Source organism: Stylophora pistillata, chromosome 13, assembly GCF_964205215.1.
Source record: "Stylophora pistillata chromosome 13, jaStyPist1.2, whole genome shotgun sequence".
NCBI classification, from domain to species: Eukaryota; Metazoa; Cnidaria; class Anthozoa; order Scleractinia; family Pocilloporidae; genus Stylophora; species Stylophora pistillata.
In genome coordinates this window covers 11,720,560-11,743,059 of record NC_142531.1, presented here as the reverse complement: position 1 = coordinate 11,743,059, position 22,500 = coordinate 11,720,560, and the positions used below count along the sequence as shown (strand labels likewise).

Genomic DNA, 22,500 nt, shown 5'->3' with positions numbered 1-22,500 from the left:
CACGGTTATGTGAGCAACACTTCCAGTCAGTTATTTTCACTTCAATTTCAATGTGACCTGTGTGATGCGGGTTATGTGGGCTATACACGCGGACACTTACACACACGCGTGGATGGACATAAACGAAAGGCATCTGCAATAAACAAACACTACCACGAACGACACAGCGAAGTCCCGAAAGACCTACTGAAACGTTTTAGCATTCTGAAAAAGTGTAGTAACAAGTTCGATTGTTTGGTGAACGAAATGCTTTTCATCAGAGACTTAAAACCCACTCTGAACGTGCAAAGCGATTCAATTCGCGCAAAAGTATTTGTTTAATTAGCTCGTAACATATTTATGCTAATTTTGTGTTACACCTTGCCACAAACTTTATTTTTTATTTCTCCTTGAAAATGGCGTCATGATGACACCGAAACGTCGGTTTTTATCGTTGGTTTTTGCTAGTCTTTCCCTTCGTTAGAACTTCAAAGATGGTTGCAGGAGGTTACTGTCTTATACGGCGCCACAGCTCAACTTCAGCATGACGTATAAAAGTAGCGTTGAGTTCCAAATGGAAATTAAAATAATTTGCCGTCGCGGTTTCGGTTTGCAGACAACGCAAACTTTGGCGATTTCACGTTGTTATTTTGCATAGGACGGCTAAGAAATGTACAAATTTTCAAAACGCACGTGCTGAGCTATTGTTCTGCAGTGCACGTGCTGAGCTATTGTTTTTCCACGTCCTCGTTGCCGTCGCCGTCTTGGTTGCGTAAAGTCCCTATTAAGACAACGTGACTAAAATGAGTACGCGGACGTTTCCGCGAAAGTGACATGTGTGTTCATTAAATGGCGTCGTTTAATGAGACTAGAAACTTAGTTTTGGAATATTATGTTGATGCAATTATTGACGAAGACGATTTTATGTTCCTCTATGACATTAATCAGTCAAAAAATCCCAAGTTTCCACATGAAAACTACGAACTCTTTGACTTCGATGCCTTGGACGCGGTCGAGTGTAGCTGACTTTCGTGTCGAAAAACGATATTCTAAGGTTGGCTGATGCTTTGGGTATCCCTCCGGTCATTAAGTGCCAGAGTATATGTGATGGTACTAAAGGACTGTGTATGCTTCTGCGACGTTTTGCGTATGCCGCCTCAGTGATATGATTGCACCATTTGGACGTCCTGTTCCCGTTATAAATTAAACATGATCACCAAAGAAGTCATGAATTTTATTTACAACAATCACTAAGAGAGACTAACCCAATAGAATCAATTCTTTTTACTTACACATTATGCATTACATTCACGTACACTGAGTAGTTTACAACAGTTGTTATTAAATAAGGGGCAAAATTACTGAATTGTGATTGGTCAAGAGAGTGGGCATTTTTTTCTTAATTTTTGTAATTGCCCCGGGCAAAATTAGTTGAAAATGATTGGGTGAAAATCGCTTAGCAACGGCTGCCAAGGTAAAGAAATTTCGCTCCGACGAAGGGCTAACGCTCGAAACGTCAGCTTTTGTAATCGTTACGGTGGCCAATTTACCATTTCAACTTTGTTGATATATCCAAATTATTTCGTTACTCCCACCGACGCAGCCCCAAACAGTTTCTTTTGAAACTATCAGCCTTTATTCCTAAAGAAATTTCCGTTTGTTTTGTAACAATGGCGTCCCGTTTTGCGCGAGATCAGTAAGAAAACATTTTGCCCCTCATATTATAAACAAGTAATCACGTGGTTCCTCGTAAAATTAAGGATTAATATCACTTGTGTTTTCGGAAGTTGCAGAGATTTCCCTCGTCGCTGCGCGACTCGGGCAATTTCAGCAACTTCCGAAAACACACGTGATATTAATCCTTAATTTTACTCGGCCCCATGCGATTACCTATACTAAAAAATGTAATTTGTGCAAATTATAATCTATTCGTGCGGTTGCAAGAAAAAACTAGCGATTCCCAAACTACGAACGCAATTGAGAAATTATTAAACAGAAACAGCACTTTAAATTAACTGAAAGCCAGCCGAAAAACAGTAAATATACGAGAGGTTATTTTGGCATTTACCCGGTTGGTTACATAACTCGGAAGTTTCGTATGGATTAGCAAGAAAATTCGAAAGCGCTAATTACAATAATTTACAATGGTTTCTTTCTCAATGCAGAACTACATATCGCTTGTGTAAACTAAGACAGCCATTAAAGCACTAAATGATAACCAGTCTATTTTGGTGATGCCTAAACATAGGAAAAATTAAGCAAACCTTGGAGGACAAGAAGTGCTTTTTACGGATGAATTCTCCGCCATAATATTTCGGCACAGCTAAAAAGTAAACCAACAGTAAGGGTCTGTTTTCGCAATAATATTGAGTTACCTGAATTTATGACTATTCTATTGCTTCTGTAGAGGTACCCATTGTTAACAAGGACATGTGATCAATGCGGTCAAATGCCTTGGAAAAATCTAATAACACCAAGGCAGTGAGTTGTTTGCGATCCATTGCCTCCAGGGCTTGATCTGATGTCAAAATATTGAGTGTCTTTGTCGAATGCCGTTTCTTATTCCCACTCTGGTGTCCACTGAGACAGTTCCTCCTTGTTGCATATTCGGTGAAGTGATTTAAGGCTACTCGTTCACATATCTCAGATAGGGCAGGTAACAACGTCACAGGTCTATTCTCGTTGGCTACTTCCGGATCTCCACCATCCTTTGGAATTGGAACAATTTAAGATTCTTTCCACGGTGAGGGAAATGCAGATGTCAAAAGTGAACTGTGTATGATCTCTGTCAAAATCGGGAGGATAGCCGGTAGAGCATCTTTCACCACTGCCATTTGTAATTTATCTTTCCTTGGTGCTTTATTTGAAGGAAATAGTTTTCGCGCGCGCATTTACTGATGCAAGTCAGCGCGCGCACTAGGATTGCAAAAAACAAACATGACGTCAACAGAGCGGTCATTCCATTTACTCAACACGTACCCGCACTATAGTTGGCGCAGTGTATTGATGGCTTTAATTTTTTTTTACAAAGATATGTTAGAAAAGTTAACGGTGCGAAGAAACCAGCAATTCTCAGCTTTTTTGTCGTTACCGATAGAAACCAGTTAAATGCAGCGCGTGCGTAGCAAGTAACGAAATTGCGATTGAATGGAAAATTGCTTTCTCGGAAATATACCTATTTCTTGAGAACCACTCATTAGAATTTCACGAAATTTGGCACGAAAATACTTTAGGAAATAAGCAAACGGTGTATAGAAAAAAAAATTGATTTTAAACAAAGGAAATTCGAGAAAATCGAGTGAACCTTCAACAAGGGATAATCAAAGATCTCTCTGTTAAATTGTTAGCAAAATGATTTTAACTTGTGAGCATCGTGACGAGCTCGTTGCATACAAATTATAAAGAAAATCTAATGACTATAGTTTCTACGAAACAAAACCGATTTTAATTGCCTATTTATCTCGCCATGGCAACGGCACATACGTCAGCTTAACTATCAAAAAAAGTTTGTGTTGTTAACTTCCTTGCTGCCAGTTTTGGCGACCGAGAGATCGAGAGTTTTAGAGAAAATGGTGAAGGAAACAAAAGTATCAAAAACTGTGTTCAGTCACCTTAACACTCATGCGAGAAAACTCGGAAAGCACGCAACATTTGCACATGCGCGTGGCTGTAGATACGCTCCACGTCTGCACTCGAAATCCAAAACTCAATACAAAAAAAGGCCTTCGTGGAGCAAAAGAACTTCTTCGACCTACCAGCTTAGGTGATTAAACACCCAAGCCAATCCACTCAACTTTACTGACCATTACCTTGTTACCCGAAGTGGCGCAACATATTTTCCATTAAATTCTGTTGCTGTTTGAAAGTCGCTTTTTCATTCTTAAATTTGAGCGCCTCTTCCCCATCAAAACCACCGCCGCCGCCGCCGCCGCCACCACCACTACTACTACAATCGAACCTCGATTATCCGGACTCGTTGTGGATAAATAGTCCGGATAATCGAGAGTCCAGCTAATCGAAAATACGAATATTAATGAGACAATAATGTAATCAAATACGTATGATGCACGATCCTCGCAGTAGATAGCGCTATTTATGCAATAGCGAAAATCAGACCTAAAAAAATCAGGCCTGTACGGGATTCGAACCACTGACCTCTGCGATACTAATGCAGCGCTCTACCAATTGAGCTAACAAGCCAACTGGGACCAGGCCGTTATATGAACTTCATATATTCATTGTATCCGATTTATCATCACGGGTTTATTACGAATCAACTTAACGGCCTGCTCCCAGTTGGCTTGTTAGCTCAATTGGTAAAGCGCTGCACTAGTATCGCAGAGGTCAGTGGTTCGAATCCCGTACAGGCCTGATTTTTTTCAGGTCTGATTTTCGCTATTGCACAAATAGCGCTCTCTACTGCGAGGATCGTGCATCATACGTAACTACTACTACTACAGTCGAACCTCGATTATCCAGACTCGTTGTGGGTAAAAAGTCCGGATAATCTAGAGTTCGGATAATTGAAAATATGAATATTACACGAACGTTAATGAAACAGTAATGTAAACAAACAAACTAAACATAACACATTTTTAATTCTAAAAGTCTGCTTCAATGACTACACGTACATGCAAGCTTCAGCGACTTACGCCTCAATCTTTCGCTTGTCTACATGTGGTCGGTAAATTTCAGGATATCCTTGTTCTTGCGTATATCAGAGATCTGTTACTTGCTGCTGCTGCTACTACTACTAGTACTGCTACTCAAATCCTTTGCAAAATAATGCGTCTCGTAAATTCTTCACAACTGACACCAGTTTCAACAACCTAACGGTGTCCTCTACAATTGACAATAGTTCACTTTAGTTAGGCTCCTTTTGTAATTCCCCAGTCTTCAAATCGTCTAGCTCTGCATGGGATTGCTTTCAGACCTTCTTTGTGCTCTTTCCCTTTTGACACTGCAACACAGACTTGACAATACAGTGGATACTTTGGCATCCAAAACTTTCCGATAGCAGTTCCAGTGATGTCGCCATATCCTTTCTTCTTCCACTCCAGGTATTTATTGTACTCGGTTTCGTTGTTGCTAAGATACTTGAGGTATTCAGCCAACAGCTGTGGGCTCTTAAAATCACGCACTTTTATCACTGAACGACTAAGATAAGGCCCGGGTAAAAACTCATCCACCTTATCTGTTGCCATGACAACGGGAACCGAGCCTGCATCCATTGCGTGGTGTAGTTGAGCATCGACAAAATAATCACAGTCTTGATTGAAGAACACCAGGGTGAACTTGTACTGTCTGGCCAGTATGGATTTAGCATCTCTGAAATCAGTGCCCTGTTTGTTTTTACCATACCTGCCCACTAGACCATTATTGTTCTTCAGACAGGCGCCAAAAGAGTCAACTTTTACAAACTTCATCAGCTGCCTCATGTACTCGGTTCGAACCGCTTCACAATTTGAGAAAGCCGCCATAACGAGCCCAGTTTTATTTTTAAAAGGAACAGGGGGTTGTACACCAGGCAGCAAGACAGAAGGATCTGGAAAGTCCGAGTCCAACCGATAACTTTTCAAGTAGCTAAATTTGGACATGTAGCTGGCGTCGCTCAATATCGGTGTGTAAATTGGGTTTTCTCGAGTCTGCAGAATCCATGGCACAGTATTTATAGGAGGGAGAGGTCGTGGATCCCTGGCATGGACTAAAAAAGCATCAGCCTCTTTTGCTCTGGATTGGTCACTTGTCCACTCACACGATACTGGGCAGTCGTGTTTGTCGAATGTCTTGTGCAGATTGAGTCTGGTTCCAAAAAACGTTGACCAATATACTATTAACCAACGCTTTGTCTCTGATCCATTGTTGGGAATTTCTGAACTGGTACGGTTGTTAACGTAACTGACGCCTTTCCTAATTATTCTTTCTCTTACAACGACTGGTGTCTTGAGGGTGTAAATTTCATTTGCGGGAAAGCAATTTGTCTCAATTAGCCAGAGTAGTCCTGCAAACAGTATCACGCCAAGTGCACACTTTAGAGCGTACTCTGTTGCCCCCATCTGGAGTTAAATTCCTTATATCGTTCTATCTACCTGTTAAAAAATAACATTTTGAAGAAGTTAGAAGCACGTTTTACGCGGACTTCTAAATAGTCTCATTTTATTCAATTTTTTTTTTTTAACTTAAAGCAGCTTAAGCACGCCGCTGCAGAACTCGTTCATGATTACTGGCAGAGTAAAGACAGCGAAGATTGCTTAAATCACGGGCCCTTTATCCATTTCGGTAAGATTCTTTCGCCACTCCGCGTCGAATTTCTTAAATATCTATGCTTACAGTCAGGATTTTTTTAACTTTCGCTTAAAGACTTTTCTTCCTTTTATCTTTGTACATTCACAGTCAAATTTTAAACGTTGACAGAATGGGCAGACCACACTATGTGTTCGTGGTTAATAATTGTTCACAGAGACGAACAGGGTTGTGAATAACATGGAATAAGACATGATAAACAAATTGCATATCTGAAATACATCTGGGTCCGAATATCTCAATGTAACGTAACTGATGCCTTTCCTAATTATTCTTTCTCTTACAACGACTGGTGTCTTAAGGGTGTAAATTTCATTTGCGGGAAAGCAATTTGTCTCAATTAGCCAGAGTAGTCCTGCAAACAGTATCAAGCCAAGTGCACACTTCATAGCGTAATAAAATATTAATCGACTCCTTGGTGGTATTGTTTCGCCTTCTTGGGCCGATAGTAGTGCTTCTTTACGTAATTACTTTTTGCCGTAGGCTGTTAGAGTGGAAAGGGTCTACTCATTGTAGGTTATATCGTATTTGGGATTTACGGGATGATTTTTTGTGTCTGTTCGTTTGACAATTCGACCAAGGATCGATTAAATTTCCAAATTTTTTTGTTTTTTAATCCAAATCTTTTGGTCGCCAATGGCGACTTTAGTCGAACTTTTAGTGCCCACTATGTCATTCACTCGCCATGGCGACCAAAACTGTCTCAATTGGAGCGCTGACGAGTGATTAACAAAATCAGATGACCTGCGTACTGACAGAATTGGAGGACACGAAGCCCTTTTACCAATTAATCATAAACATTACAATTTCCGTAAAAAAAACTGTGGAAATAAGTCAAAATTGACAATGGGGAAAACCATTTCCGGTTGAGACATTGTCTAAACTAAAAAAATATCATTTTGGAATTCCCAACTTTTGTAGTAGAGGAGAGTATAAGCTATTATTTTTTCTTAGGCTTTTCTCACAGAAGACAGTATTCTGCTTTTCTGCTAGACCTAAGGCTTGCGATTCTCATCACCGGGTCCATAGAGGTGGTCCATGGACCCCGGTCCATGTTTTGTATACGTCGAAGATGGACATGAAGCCCTTTCTAAGAGTTCATAAAACTTGCAAAAAGTGTTCACTTTTCGGGCACAAGTAAGGCAAACAATTTGGGAGAGATTTGGCTGTTTTGCGAAGTAAAATCGAAGATCTCCAAGGCGGTCCGCGATAACATGTTGGAATTCTTCCCTCTGATTTGCTTTAAAGATTTTAATAAAGCTTTTGAACCCAGTTCCTAGCTTGATTCTTAAGTTATCTCCACAAAAGCGGAAAATTGACGGAATATCTTTATTAGGCTTCCTACCCCTCTTGGGTTTTTCTTTGAAATTTTCCTTGTCGTCCGACATTTTCATCCACGTGCAACAGTGTTTTGACAGTTTGCATGGGTCAGTGCTCTGCTATTGTTAGTATTTTCCCTGCTTCACTGGCGTACGTCTTAAAATGGCGCGTCGTGATTGGATAGTTTTGACAGTTGTTGATTGACATTCGAAACACGATATGCATAATTAATCAGGGGGAGTTATGCGGAGTGCGGGCCTCTCATAGCAGGCCCTTCCTTTCCTCTCCCCAAGCCTCTCTCCGCTCGGATCCAACTCCCTTCCCTCTAGGGCCGCTACGCAGGCTCTTTTCTACTAGGATAAAGGAGCACACGGAAAGCGATAAAAACTCGCCTATTTTTAAGCATATCAACACATCTCCTTCTTATAAGAACAAATACTCCCCTTCTTGTTTCAGTATTCTGGATTCTGCTAACATCTCAATTGATTTAAAACTCAAAGAAGCTTTTTACATAAATAAGATCAAACCTGAACTTAACAAACAATTACAGCATTATAACACTTTTCTACCGTTCTAGTTTACACCTTTGATGTTTTGGTGTCACGTTCTAATTAGTACCCGCTTTTGTATTACATCATATTGTAAATAATTTATTTACAAGAACCCTCGGGAACAGTAAAAGTTCATGGTCGTATCTCAGTAACCTTTGGCGATTGGATCTATTAATATTAACTTGATATAGCGGACGAAAGAACAATACTTTTTTGACAAAAAAAAAAACTTCTAGAAGACAGTGCCACATACCCTAACTTTCAATCAGTCAAAAAGACTTGCGGTGCATAAAATGCCTTCAGTGAAATATCGTTCCGGGCCAAAAAAAACTTCAGAGGTTTGTCATTAGATGTAAGCAGGAGAAATCCTTATAAACAAACTCATCGCGTTCACATGCAAATTTTTATTGAGCGACCCCGCATTTTCTCTAGCAATTTTAGTATTTCCAAATTGTCATGGATGACATCAACTTGTTCCAAAGTCTTAATCTCCATAACTCTCCATGTTAACAAATAATGAAAAGCACCTAGACAGCGATTTTTCTAAAAAAAGACAACGCCTTCAATTCGAACCAATTCAATTCAATCCGCTGAACCGCAGATCCGGCCAGAATATAGGCTCCGTGTAGCCTCTTGTTCAGTAACAAATAGTCGCCTCGAAATATTCTTCCGTATAATTTTGCAGTGGAAAGCTTTATCTTATCTCCAACAGCCTCTAGACAAAGATGTTTTCTGGTCTCTGTTCTTCGAACAAGTGAAAATAGACTGAACGAAGAAAAAGTTAAAGAGTATCGTTTTTCAAAGCATAACAATGTGGGCTCTTAATTGGTTGTTGCCTATCTGGACTTTACCCCGTGTGTGCCAAATACGCGATAAAATGCAGGTTGTTTACAGAGATTTGACACGCAATGGGGTAAAGTCCGAGGTAGCTAAGAACGAATTTTATTGGTAGTTACGTCTGGGCACGCGAGAGTTTTGTGGAAAATGGACCTACTGTACCATTATGTTCCTTGTGAAATCTTTTTCAGTGAGGCAGAGTTATGTCATAAAATTTACGTTGTTTCCTGGAAAATGACATTTCACCTGCGAAAGTCTAGTCCATATAGGCGAGTAAAGAGTAAACACGCAGTTGTAGCGGGAAAGTATTGTTTAAACAATATTTAATTCACGGACAACTTTTAGAAGCAAAGAAACAGATATTTAACATGGCAGTCGACGCAGAAAATAATATAACTTGATGGTCTTTTCAACGTTTACAAAAAGAGCAGCCACAAGGCAACAAACAAGATCATCAATGCAATACATTATTAATTTATACACAAAACATGCACGTTTTAACTTGCAATTGGCAGTAGAAAAAATTCCCTGACGACCTTTCTAATCCCGACAGATCATAACGATAAAGTCCTCACGAAGGACAGCCATTACACTGGGTAGATGAGCTCACAATTCTTGTTGATGTCATTCTTACCTTATTCTTTCAGCGAAATTAAAAATGGAATTCATGTATAGCAATCAAAATTTCCTCAGTCGAGAAAACGAAATAAACTAAGCGCAGAACTGCGTCAACACTCGGTAAAGCTCACTTTTTCTTTAATTACTCTTCGACCTCAAAAGCGCGGAATTACGAGAGCACTAGTTTAACGGCCCTCTCGCTATATCATTCTTCGAATTCGTGAGCGCGGGATTGCGGATGCACTAGTCAAACGGCCCTATCATTTTATCATTCTTCGACTACAGGAAAGCTTGAATGCAGGACCGCTGGTTTAAATGTCCTCTCTTTAAACATAATTTTTCGACATTGGGACCGCGGGAGGAATCCATTTTTAACAGTCAGTAGCGGCCGGGTATTCTGAAGTTGCTCCCGTCAACATCTCAAGCAATATTTGATTCAAAATTTTTCTCATGTTCCACTCAGTCCCCTTTAGAACGAAGAATAACCATAGTCGAACGTTGATCTCAACTCCGCCGCTTTCCCAACAAGACTTAATTCCTTAATTCGCGAACCGCTCTCACCGAGTCACGCGCTGATTCGCTGAAATTTGAAGACCTATCAAACCAGAAATTAGCAAGAACGATCTGATTGGTGCGACATCGAAAAATACTACAATCTGATTGGTTTGTGATACACCAAAAAATTCCGCCAGTCACATTGCTTCGAGATACACCAAAAAAAAAAAAAAAGATGCGCCAATCAGATTGCTTAGAGATACACCAAATTGCGCAGATCAGGTTACACTACACCAAAATACACCAATCTATACGCTAACATATAGTTTTTTTTTTTCAAAAAAATAACTCAATAATTGTTAAATACTGCTAATCGAGGCTGCAACTTGGCGTGCGGTTGCTCGTGCGTAGAGAATAGAGAGATTTAGAAAGAGGACGCGAACGTCATTTCAGAACGGGAGAGAGCGCAGAATAGTCTGGACACGACACCATTCGACTTCCGGTGTTAGCGTTGCCGTTCTCCCAAACAAGTTTAGGACGTCACTTTGCTGGTTTTCCCGTCGCGATCAGAACGTCTCAGATTTCCATCACTTGTGCACTTGTAAACCGATCCAAATGAGATAATACTGTTTGGAAGTATTTCAATACTCATGTTCAGGATAATTGGGTCCCTTTCTTTGTTTTAATCGGTGTATTTTTGAAAACTTGTCGCTTCAATATGGTGGTTCCCGAAAGGAAATTGGAACACAATCGTTGGCAAGCGATCCAAGATTTCAGGACTCATTTTGCTTTTGAATGAGCAAGGCTTTAGACAACAAAAGGGCTTTTCTTTAATACATTTCCTTAATTAAGCCTATGTGAAAACTCTAAGAATGGGATATGTGCTGTTGAATTTTATCGTAAATCGTTTCATGAATAACCATGCTGCATGTTGAAGTTTGGAGCAGTCAATGAAATGAACAGTCACGAAGCTTACATACCGTAAAATTTTTTATTATTTGTTTTCGTTGTCGTTTTTACCGATCATAAATGAATGCTTTGTGGTTGAAGTCAGAGATTAACAATTTGAGAATTTTCTCGGGTTTGCACTTTTTTATGTCTTAAACTTTTTTAATCAGCGCCGATGAAAACAAGAAAGTCGTGCTCACGCAACAAAAGAAAATGACAATCAATTCTATTTCGACACGACTTTCTAAAACAAGTAATTTAATTCAGTCTTGAACAACTTCGTCGAAAAAAGAAGAAACAACACAAAACAAACAAAAAACCGAAACCAAGTCTTATCTTAAGCCTAACCATTTCATGGGTGACTTGCATTAATTCTTTCAGCGTTAAACAAGAACTCATGATCATCATAAACAGCTTTGTCGTTGGGTCGCTTGGGTTCTACATGGTTTCGCCATAACCCCGTTCAAAATGCTTTGCACCTCTAAGTATTCAATGTTCAAAATGTACCGTCATGAATGAATAGAAATATTCAGTAAACAAGGGGAAAAACGATGATGATTTCCAAACTATACTTTGTAAAATTGCGAAGAAAGATGAGCAGTGCTAAAATCTAATGGCACGGCACGAAACGAAAAGACAGCAACACAAATCGCAAAAAAAATATCTAATGGGCTCTAAAATTCGATAGAGGAATCAACAGACACGAGTCTTACCTGGAATGGATCAATTATAGAGTTTAATCGCCCATGTGGTTCGTATATTATAAACATCTAACTTTCCGTAACTATAATTATCCTCTGTTTGCGCTTGTTGCATCACTCTCATAGAGGATAGTTTCGTTGTCCTTAAAGCTGTTTGTGAAAACGAAAATTTGTGTTGGCCATCTTTGAAAAGCCAAGTTTAGGCTATTGAAGAACAGATATTGCCCTGGCGTCTCGTTGCAGCGACTGCTAAATCACTTCTGAAACACAACGGGGTGACGTTCTCGACCCCGTTTCTTACTGGTATTTTTGCTGCGCGCGCCATTGTCAACTGACGTTCCCGTCCTCTTGCTAAATCTCTCTAATAACTTTTTAGCATAACGGTACTTTTCATTGTAAATCATATCGAACATTCGTGCGCTAGAGGGGCGACCGATGAGAGTGAATCATGATATCAACAGGTGAATCATAGTAGAGATTCCAACTCATGTACAAGTCGCTTTGAAAACATAAAAATCGCTTTACATGGAAACACTATGATTCAATTGCTAACAGGCTCCCATCAATTTCGTGTCTGTTAAACTCTCTGTCCCACACTGAAACCTAATTTCTTGGGACAAAGAACACCTTAAAGTGAACTTTGTCTTGTGGTGCAGAGACAACGCATGCGGTAACTTTACGAAGCTAAACTACGGAATGCAAGGCCAATTTTAAACATCCATCCAACGAACCAGCTCATTTGCTTCGTACACATGCATTATTCATTATTCTTTCATCCAACGCCGAGCCGAACAAGTCACTAAAAGTATAGAACCAAGACGTGCATATTGATTATTACTCGTTTTTTTTTTTCATCCACTGCCGAGCTAAACGAGCCCCTAGATGTAGAACTAAGACCTAACGTGCATAAAGATTATTCCTCGTTCTTTCACCCAATGCCGAGCTAAACGATTCACGAACTAAAGAGTAAAGACATAACGCGCATTTTCATTATTCCTTGTTCTTCAATTCACTAGCGAGCGAAATGAGCCACGAAATGATGCTCCTTTAAAAGTGGCCCTAACGCTGTAGTCGCTCCACATTTCGTTAATTTGCAGAAGACTATCGCATGCTTCACGTAATAACAAGGCAAGAGAGTACTTAGACTTAACAATCTCTTTCAACGGTTAACGGCACTAAACGACCGGTCGCAAAAATAGACATTTGTAGATGTAATTTTGCGATTTTGAGAAGATTTTGAAATGAAAATTCGCCGACTTTCGCGATCTAAGAGACCGAAAGTTTCCGTATTCACTAGAGATTCGTCAGTAGAAAAACATACTCTTCCGTGCGTTTCGTCGGTAGAAAAATATACTCTTGTGTAAACATAAATCCCGATTAATTTAATGCGTAAGAACGGTAAACACGTGAAAAGCGAATTAATGTATTTCCAAACAGGGGACAAGTAACTTTGAGAAACATGCCATGTGTCTAGTCAAACGAAAATGCTTCGCACAGAACACGCGCTCGTGATTATTTTCAGTTACAACAATTGTAATTCCCATCGAAAAAGCAAGGCGGTTGCTAAGAGCTTCAAGTTCATTGCGTTTCTGTTGCAGTGATCGTGGTAAAGCTGATAGACATCCTATAGTTAATGAAAAGCTCACGGATCAATTTAAAAATCATTTTCTTACCTCAGCAAAATTCGATGAAAACTAGTACATTCTCGCAGATTTAACCAAGAAATTCGCTCTCACACCTATCCAACCGGAAAAGCAATCATTTGCATGTGTTTTGTCCTTTTCTTAGGTCACATGTCCTTCTCTAAATTATTCAACTGCTCGCCCCAATCCCCTGAGAGATAACCCAGCAATCTGCCTTAGTCAGGTCTCTTGAGACGGAATATTGGCCAGATCGTGAGAGAGGTGAAAAAAGTACCAAACTTGGCACAAATAAAATTCTTTAGTACCTCGAGGTTTGTTTTTGGGCGAGTTACCTTTACAACGAATTAAGAGGGCATGTGGCATTGTTGGATGTTCATGAAAATTTGCCAGAATGTTCGTCAGAAATTAACATACCAAAGAGAGTGAAGCTCTTACGAAATTCGAAATATTTATCTCATGACGCCCCAGAGCGTGACAACAACCGAAATTTTTCGTATTGGAAGCGTGCGTGGGATTTTTCCGGAAGGCACCCTATTTTGTTGACAGTAACCTTAGTGGTCACTCAGGGGGACAGGTGACTGTAGTAAAGAAAGATTTATGTGACATTCACGAGATTGCGTGATAAGCGAAGTAACGCCACCTGAAAGAAAGAATGCGACACAAACGCGATTGCGTGATAATTTTGAGTTCTGTCACAAAATCCATCGTCTTTCGTCTTATGTCTGCCGACTATCGTCTATTGTCCACCGTCTATCGTCCATGATCGTCAGGGTTTTAGAACATGCCGTTTTATCTGACCCAACAGTTCACGACATTTTGGACCATGGGTTTAGGGCCGTGAAGTCAGACGATGACAAACTTCCCGCCTTTACGATTTTTGACCATTCAATCGTCGAAAGTTAATCGACCATAACATGTATCGTTCCTCTTCATTTCTGCCTTTTGACAGATTTCATGGAGGTGTTACTACGTCGTACTAGTTGTGATCAGCCATCCGTCAAAAGAAGTCAACGAGTATGTTTGGTGGAATCCGTAATTTAGGTTGGGAACGGAAAAAAATGCAAATATCTTGACACTTGTACAAATTTAAGAGCGAATACGAAGTACGTGTTCCTTTCTAATCCATTTTATAACATAACCAAAGTAAAGCGCGCGCTCTGATTGGTCAATTTAGCGTCCCCCATTTTCCCATGGGTGTACGCTGCTGACGTGAGCTAATACAAAGACTATTTTTCCGCGCGCGCTTGTTTTTTCTGGTCACGTAAGATTTGTTAAATAAAAGGGAACTCTTTAGCTACAATGTATCAATGTTATGTCATAAAACAAATGGTAAACACCACAGCGTACACTATTGAGTTATGGGTGCACTTGGGAGGTTTGCTAAGCACTCAAGAAGCTAGAGTCGCTCTCGGCTATCGCCTCGAGCGACTCTTACGCTTCTTTCGTCCTTAGCAACCTCCCGCGTACATCCATAACTCAATAGTGTACGCTGTGGTGTTTACCATTTGTTAATTACGAGTCTAAAATGCTAAATAGAGCCTTCGTCACGAATAAAACGATAGGTGAGCTCGGATTCAACCCGAGATCACCCCCTTCTAATGGATACTGACTACGTGCATGCGCAAATACCACAAAATATGAAAATATAATAACTGTACATATCAATTTCGTTTTTGTTTCATCCTCGTCCTCAAACGCCGAGTTTAACCCAAACGTCTTGCGACAAAAAATCACGTCAAAGTGAGCTGTGCATTCTGATGTGGAGACAACGCACGCGGTAACTTTTCGTTATCCAAAGACCTATCGGATGTTGCACGTCGAAACAAGGCAGATATTACATTCTGTTTAATTTGAAGCAAGCTAATCCCAGTGAGAGAGGCATTCAACGATTGTTTTTCTGGAGCTTTGTCCACAAGTGCGCTGATATCATGTAAGCTTGCGTCTATCAAAAACGCTTTGTCGGCAGGTTCAGATATTTTCCATGGAGGCATATTCATGGAACGAAATCTGAAGGAAACGCAAGAGATAATAGGGACTACCTCATCCATTTGTGAATGGCAGTAAACGACTGAATCGCAAAAACGGATTTTGTTGGCGAGTAGTTTTGTGATTTTAAAAGGATTTTGGAATAGAAGTTCGCTGACTTTTGCGATTTGTGAGACTGAAAGTTTCCGTATTCACTAGAGTTACGTTGGTAGGAAAATATACTCTCTCGTGCGTTTCGTCGGTAGAAAAATATACTCTTTCGTGCGTACTTAAATTCTCGCGTGACCGTGGCAACCAAACTCAAGGAAGTGTCGCTTAAATTTTATTTAACAGGGTACAAATATCGTGGTGAAACATACCATAGTGTGCTAAGTCGAAAGAAAATGCCGCGTACAAAACAAAAGCTCACGGTCATTTTAAGTCAACAACAATTGTAATTCCTACTGAAAGAGCTAGACGGCCGGTTACAACGTCAAGATCAATTCGCTTCGGTTTCAGTGACCATGGTAAAGATTGACAAACGTCCTGTGGTTTAACAAAAGCTCACGAGTCAAGATAGGACATCATCTTCTTACCTTGTGAACATTCGACGGAAACTAATACATTCTCGAACATGCAACCAAGAAGTTCACTCTCACACCCATCCAACCACCATAGAAAGCAGCCGCATGTGTTTTTTTATTTCTTAATTTAGTCACATGCTCTCTTATCCGGTCTTTCGACTGCTCGCCCCAATCCCCCGAGGGATACCCACAATAATGAATGTAAGTTTTCGGACTAGCTAATGGAGACTTGATCGGAGAAGGAAAGTAAATGGATTCGACTTCGCAGTTTTTGCCATGTCATCAAGATGGGCGACAACAGCTCAGAGAAGTCACTGATGTTGAGTTAAATGTCAACGAACTGTTCGATGTAAAGGCGCTCTCTATTAAGGTGTTATTGATCGCCAAATGCAACAGGTACAGACAACTGACTTGACGAATCCAGCTTCCCGGAGTCAGGTCTGTAAAATTCTACTTATTTGGTTTGTTCATGTAACAGTGGGAAGTAAGGTATCGTTGGAAACTTATCTTAAATTATTATTAAAGGTGTTTAGTCCGCTCTGTCAAAGGAAGGCTGAATAGGCCTTAAGATAGTTAACAATTTATTTCAAATGATGGAAAGCTTAATTTCAACTTAAAATTATCGAAAATTAGTCAGATTACTGTCAAACCTGAAATTTAGCCGTCTCGTCAAAATCTGAAAAAATTAACCGTCCCCCCCCCCCCCATTGAAACCCTCTACCATGTACCCAGGCTGCAGAATTTCTCTTTCGTTTAAATGAAATATGAGAAGAATTTTTAAGAAGGTTGACCGGTTATACCTGCACTATGTTTGATGCTCTGAATATGGTATTTTAGTATAATTTCAGAGCTGAGCAAGAGTTTCCAGCGATCTGATTGGTCGAGCGGTTCCTTAATTGACGCTATAGAAACCGCTCCACGCGGTTTATATAAAATGTTAAAATAAAATGTTAATAAATGTTACTAAAATGTTATGATTTTTGAAATTTTCTCTATTGTTCAGCTCTGAAATTAAACTAAAACAATTATTCGCCTCAGGTTCGGTGAATAATTTCCAAAATTATACCGTCATAATCCATCTGACCCTATTTCCGCTTCAGAGAACTCTCGGTAAAGCAAACCTAACGCTTACTCGAAGCACTTTTCTTATCTTTTCGGAACATTTTTTACATAATCTCGCCATTTGTAAATCCAACCAGGTCTAAACATACGGCAATGGTTTGCTCACAAAAACCTGTTGTTCCAGTAAGAGCATCGTAGTGCATGTATGCATCGTAATGCCTCCATACTTTTTGAAAAGCGCTGTATTTCTATCAGAATTTCTCTTTTAATGATAATTCCATCGAAATATCCAATAAACACGACCTTTCCCAAATTTTCGACCAATCCTTTGGAGCTCTCGATATGTCGACAACTCCCCCATAAATATAAAGTGAAGCTGTTTCAGTTTGCTCAGCGTTCGCACAACTGACTGTAAGAAGCATCAATTAATCTACAAAGTTAATCGTGCCTTTCAAACCACACACAAAAACTTACCTGGTTTTCGAATACTTGATCTTGTTTTGGCGACTACAAGAAGACAGGCCTACACACACCAGCTAACTACATCCTTGCTTTCCCGCCTCTTTTGGGTGCGCCCGCGTCTCAAACTACGGCCACACAACATAATGTCTAAACCAAGTTCTACTTGACGTTTACATCGTCCTCTGACCACCAGGAGAGAAGGCTCGACACAAATGCGGGAAATCTAAAAATGGCGTTCATGAACTTCCTAACATTCATAACGGCAAGTAACGCAATTGTATTGATAACAGGGGCATTATCGTTGCCTTTATATTTTTCATACTTTGGTTCTGAAGCAGCAGTGAGGTTTTCCTTACTTCTGTGTGTGCATTCCGCCATACTTGCCGCAATCCCTGATTTTGTGGTGAGTAATAATCTTCTGTCATATTTGGTTGTTGTTTTGTTTCAATATGTTCAGAGCCCTTTTCATGTGAGCCCTGCCAACAGGTCTGGCTCGGTTTTTAAGAGATCCATTTCCTTCACTCATTCTTTCGTGGAAACTGTCATGTGTTCATTGAGTGACCTTGTCCTCGACTGTTATCCGTTCAACAGACCTCTTCATACAGGATGAGCTTCAGTGCGCTTATGTTTTGTTTTCCCTTCCCAGGTTTCAAGCTAATTCCCAGCTCTTTCTCTAACTTTCATCTGATTGTCGGTATTTGGAGCCCTTGATGAAACACTCCCACTTGTTTTTGATTAAGCACATGAAAACCTGAAGATTTCCCTAAAACTTTGTGCAAAAATAGGAAAGATTTGGGAAAGAGTACCATATAACCCCATACATTAATTATGCATTCAATTTCATTAATTATGTATGCACCCCATTGTTTTTAAGACAATGACTTATTCCCACGGGTTTAGCATATATACATTACTAATAAGTACTTACTACTTCAATAAAAGAGAAATTGATTGAAAGCGGCTTTTTCGTCTTCATTCCTTTCTCACGCTCTTCTCCCCTCTCCCCTTCGTTCCTAACTTCTCCTCTGTTTTCTTCTTTTTTTTTTTTTTTCCTTTTTACCATCTTGGCAGTTCTGCTGAGCCTTGAACCATCGCTCCTCAGACAACGCGTTATTATGAGACAATTATCAAACCATAGCCTTACCACTATGCTACGCAAACCAGTTAGGAGTTCCTCTCCAAAAGCTACATTTTCTTTTACCTTTCAGTAAAAAAATTTTCATAACAATATGTGCATTGATATAATGCACCAAAGGTCCCCTTTGCACTAAAGAATGCATTTCTTCTTCTCTACGATTGGCCAAATACCACATAGAAAACAAAATTTATTCATACCTCTTTCTAATAACATCAACGGAAGAAGAAGATAGAAGGAAGAAGAACAACAACAACTCGGAGATGGGGAGACTGAATTTTATTCGACTTTCTCGAATATTATCGGATCACGACCGGTGCATACAGTGGTGTAAGGATCACAACCTGCTTGTGACGTCGGTAAAATGTCCTCGAGCTGGGCGCAGCATTGAACTTAGCTGGACGCGACGTGCTTCATCGCGAGACGGGTACGAGTGGCGATGTTCAAAACAGGGTTGCGATGGAATGGCTTCAATGCGCCGGAATTCACCGGTGCGCACACACATGGTATCGAAAATACATGGTGGGGAATCAAGCGAGGTTTGCCCCAAACAGGAACATCCAAAGGACTTTTTGATGGCTACCTACAAGAATATATGTGGCGTTAGCACTACGGAAATGATCCCTTTGGAAACATTATCGAACGTATCGCCCAACTTTGTGAAGTCCAGAAAGACTAGATACAAAGGTTTCTTTGCATCGCTGTATGCACCGGCCTTCATGAACAATTTTCATCACTAGGACACGAAAGGATAATGAAAGAATCAACCAAAATCACAAGAACAGGTAAGACACAACATTTATTTAAACTTTGCATTGACAAACTTCAAAGCCTGACCGTAGACTTAACGTTATTTTCCGGCCAATTTTACACTTTCAAAGTGAAACTGAACATTCAGTTATATTTCAAAATTAAAAACCTCTGGAAAATTACTTGAGTTTTCTGTTTTGCAAAGCCAAAACGCGCCAAATTTACCCTGTTTCAAAAAAGACTTAGAAAAAAAATCCAAATTTTCAAAACAAAGACTACTAGTCTCTGCGGAGTTCTATTGTTATCGCTATTGTTTTAATTGAACAAAGACTGAATGCATAATTAATGTATGGGGTTATATGGTACTCTTGCCAAGATTTGTAGTTTTCCCTCTAATATATGTGATGCGTGAATTTTACAGTGTGATGCATGAATCAGTGAAATAGCACGAGGCGATTTGCTTCCTGAAACATGCATGACTTGTGAATTTTTATCTCAGTTTGTTAAAGCTTCTTGAAAGATTTTCCAGAGACTGTGCAAAAGAAGAAAGATTTTATCTATATTACACTTGAATTTTTTTAAAATAATTATGTACATGGAATGGGATCTGAACCCCCCCCCCCCCCTGCTACCCTCTTGATGTTGATTCCAGTATTTTGCTAGGCCCAATTTCTGCTGTGGGCTCCGCTTCCCGAACAGCAGCTGGTGATTGAGTGATTGAGCCCAGTATTTTGCAGGCTCCAGTCATTTCATGTATTCCTTGTAGATTATTATCATAAGTTGAAATGTGTTTTACCTCTTGAAGATGTTAGGTTAATAAATGAATGATGAAATCTAGAATAAAGTAGATCATGATCAATTTAAAGTGGATGCATTCCTCACATTCAAATAAGCACTTTTAGCAGCCATCTTCTCTGTGCATCCTCAGAAGATACCTTAGGCCAAAGGGTTCCCCTGCTCCTTGAAAGTCCTTGAATTTAATTTTTAATTTTCAAGGACTTGGAAACCCTTGAATTTAGACTCAGGTCCTTGAAAATTTCTGAAAAGTCCTTGAAAATAAGCACAGATGAATCAGGGTCAAATTTTTCTTTTGTTTTGGGTGTCGAACGTGTAAATCGTGAAAATGAGTTTTCTTTTCAAATCCCACATCTGATTATGATGTTTGACCCATGATTTTTATATATTACAAAGACATAAGTGTGTTTCTGTCACTTTTAACAATAAAGAGCAATGTTTTTTTATTTCTATTAGCTCATATTTAATGCAGAAGGCCCTTGAATTTGAGAGCCAAGGTCCTTGAAAATGACCTAAAAAGTCCTCGAAAGTGCTTGAATTGGGTTCCTGAAAAAGTGCAAGAACCCTGAGGCCATATTCAAACAATAAAATTGCGGTGAATTTGAGTACTCTAAACCATGTACTACATCTAAATGTCTTTCCAAGAAGTAAACTTACTTACTTTGCTGGTAAGTAAGTAAGTAAAACTTTATTTACGCAGGGTAGCCCATTCAGCTCAAGGCTGGTATCCATAGAGGCCCTGTTTCTTAAAAATAAATTACATCAAAATTTTCAATTATTTATATATATGACTAGGATTTTAAAACTACATTAACAGTGTAAGACTAAAAAGCCAAAACACAATTAAGACCTAAAATAGTAGATAAAATATCAAGTTAAGATAAAAAGAAATATCTTGCTCTGGGGCACAACATTTGAATGTTTTCACTCTTCACAATGTTTAAAGGGAGTTTATTAAAAATTTCCACACAAGAAAGGTCCTTTCCCCAAAATTTTGTTTTACTTTTGGTAGGGATAGCCTCATACTTTGCTTTGTGGAATAGTTGTGAATATTCGAAAATATGGTAAAAGATGATGAAAAGTAACTAGGAACTAATGAGTGAAGACAGAGAAAAATGAGTTTAGCTATGTGGTAATAGCGTCTAATGGAAAGATACGGCCATTGCAGCTGCTCTATTGCTTCAGATGAGCGAGAGCAACTTGTAATAATCCATGCAGATCTACTTTGTAAGCGCTGTAGTCAATCTATATCTTGCTGTAGAAGGTTACTCCAGGCAATGTCACGGTAATCAAATAAGGGAAGAATTAAAGCATTAAGAACAAGTGCTGCTGCCTTCTTTGTGACAAATCTTCTAATATGGCCCAGAATACTAACTCTTGACGCCACCTTTTTACACACATAGTCCACGTGAGCCTTCCAAGTCATAAAATTGTCAAATACCACGCCTAGGTATTTAAAAGTAGTTTCACAAGATATGGACTTTCCAAAAAGATTAAGATTTAAAATACAATTGCTCTCTCTATGCCTTCGAGATGTAAATAGTACACACTTAGTTTTTGAAACATTGAGAACAAGATTGTTGTCTTCTAAACATTCATATAGATACTGAAGATCTTGGTTAATGTAAAAGATTAAATTTTCAACTGTTTGGCCAGCAAGATATAAAACTGTCATCAGCGTACATATTTACAGAACAGTGTTTGACACAACGTGGTAAACCATTAATGTAGACAATGAATAACAGGGGTCCAAGGATGGATCCTTGCGGCACTCCACAAGTTATGGCAAGCTCTTCAGATGATTGAGAATCAATGTGCATGAACTGCTTTCTTCCCGTGAAGTAGTTCTCAAACCATGGAAGGCTTTCGTCACATATACCATAATACTCTAATTTTCTAAGCAAAATGTCATGGTCAATCGTGTCAAAAGCCTTTGCCATGTCAATAAACACAGAACCGGTGACTAAGCCCTTACCCATATTCATGAGAATCTCGTCGGCGAAATAAGTTATTTATGATTTATTTACTTTTCAGAAAGCTGCAATACCTATGCTGCAGTTGCTGTCATTTGCTGTTCTCCTTTTCCTCCCATACAATACAGCTCCAACCATTTTGGTCTGGTGCTATCAAAAGCTTCTTCAGTGCTCAGAATTTGCATTTTTGTTTGTTGAAGCAATACAAGTTGTTTTGGCTGTGATGTACATCAGTCAATCTTTGGTGAATGAGATTGAAGACCAACCAGTTATTGTTAAGGTATCCTATCTAACTAAACCTCTGTGGGTCTTCAGCAACAGTAGCTCTGTTCATTTTCATATTTACAAGGACTAAGTAGTCTTAGGTTGTGTGTTTTTT

The 22,500-nt window shown here is 39.4% G+C and overlaps 2 protein-coding genes across 8 annotated transcripts in view; one reads left to right on the top strand and one right to left on the bottom strand.

Annotated features, from left to right (window-relative positions):
- Window positions 1–4,558: 4,558 nt before the first annotated feature.
- LOC111322077 (GDP-fucose protein O-fucosyltransferase 4-like) lies at window positions 4,559–16,086 on the bottom strand. 2 transcript variants are annotated; one of them, XM_022925115.2, is made up of 3 exons: window positions 15,957–15,978; window positions 13,426–13,490; window positions 4,559–6,068 (listed from the first exon to the last, which is right to left on the bottom strand). In XM_022925115.2, the coding sequence occupies exon 3, from the start codon at window positions 6,033–6,035 to the stop codon at window positions 4,848–4,850; it is 1,188 nt and encodes a 395-aa protein (XP_022780850.2). In that variant the 5' UTR covers window positions 6,036–6,068; window positions 13,426–13,490; window positions 15,957–15,978; the 3' UTR covers window positions 4,559–4,847. The 2 variants fall into 2 exon arrangements, with proteins under 2 accessions (XP_022780850.2, XP_022780849.2); XM_022925114.2 differs by lacking the exon at window positions 13,426–13,490 and having other exon boundaries at window positions 15,957–16,086.
- The window catches only part of LOC111322078 (uncharacterized), a 16,024-nt gene continuing 9,592 nt past the window's right edge, over window positions 16,069–22,500 (top strand). For 2 of the 6 annotated variants that reach the window (XM_088744054.1, XM_022925118.2), the window contains exon 1: window positions 22,235–22,401. In XM_088744054.1, coding sequence (XP_088600180.1) covers window positions 22,370–22,401 — 32 coding nt within the window. In that variant the 5' untranslated portion in view covers window positions 22,235–22,369. Of the gene's footprint in view, window positions 16,341–16,416; window positions 16,434–17,650; window positions 17,872–18,505; window positions 19,389–22,182; window positions 22,402–22,500 lie in introns of those variants that run through there. The other 4 variants (XM_088744053.1, XM_088744052.1, XM_022925116.2 and 1 more) reach the window with 4 other exon arrangements.

Coding starts and splice junctions, on each gene's coding strand:
- LOC111322077 (XM_022925114.2), bottom strand. CDS start 6,035: ATGGGGGCAACAGAGTACGCTCTAAAGTGTGCACTTGGCGTGATACTG.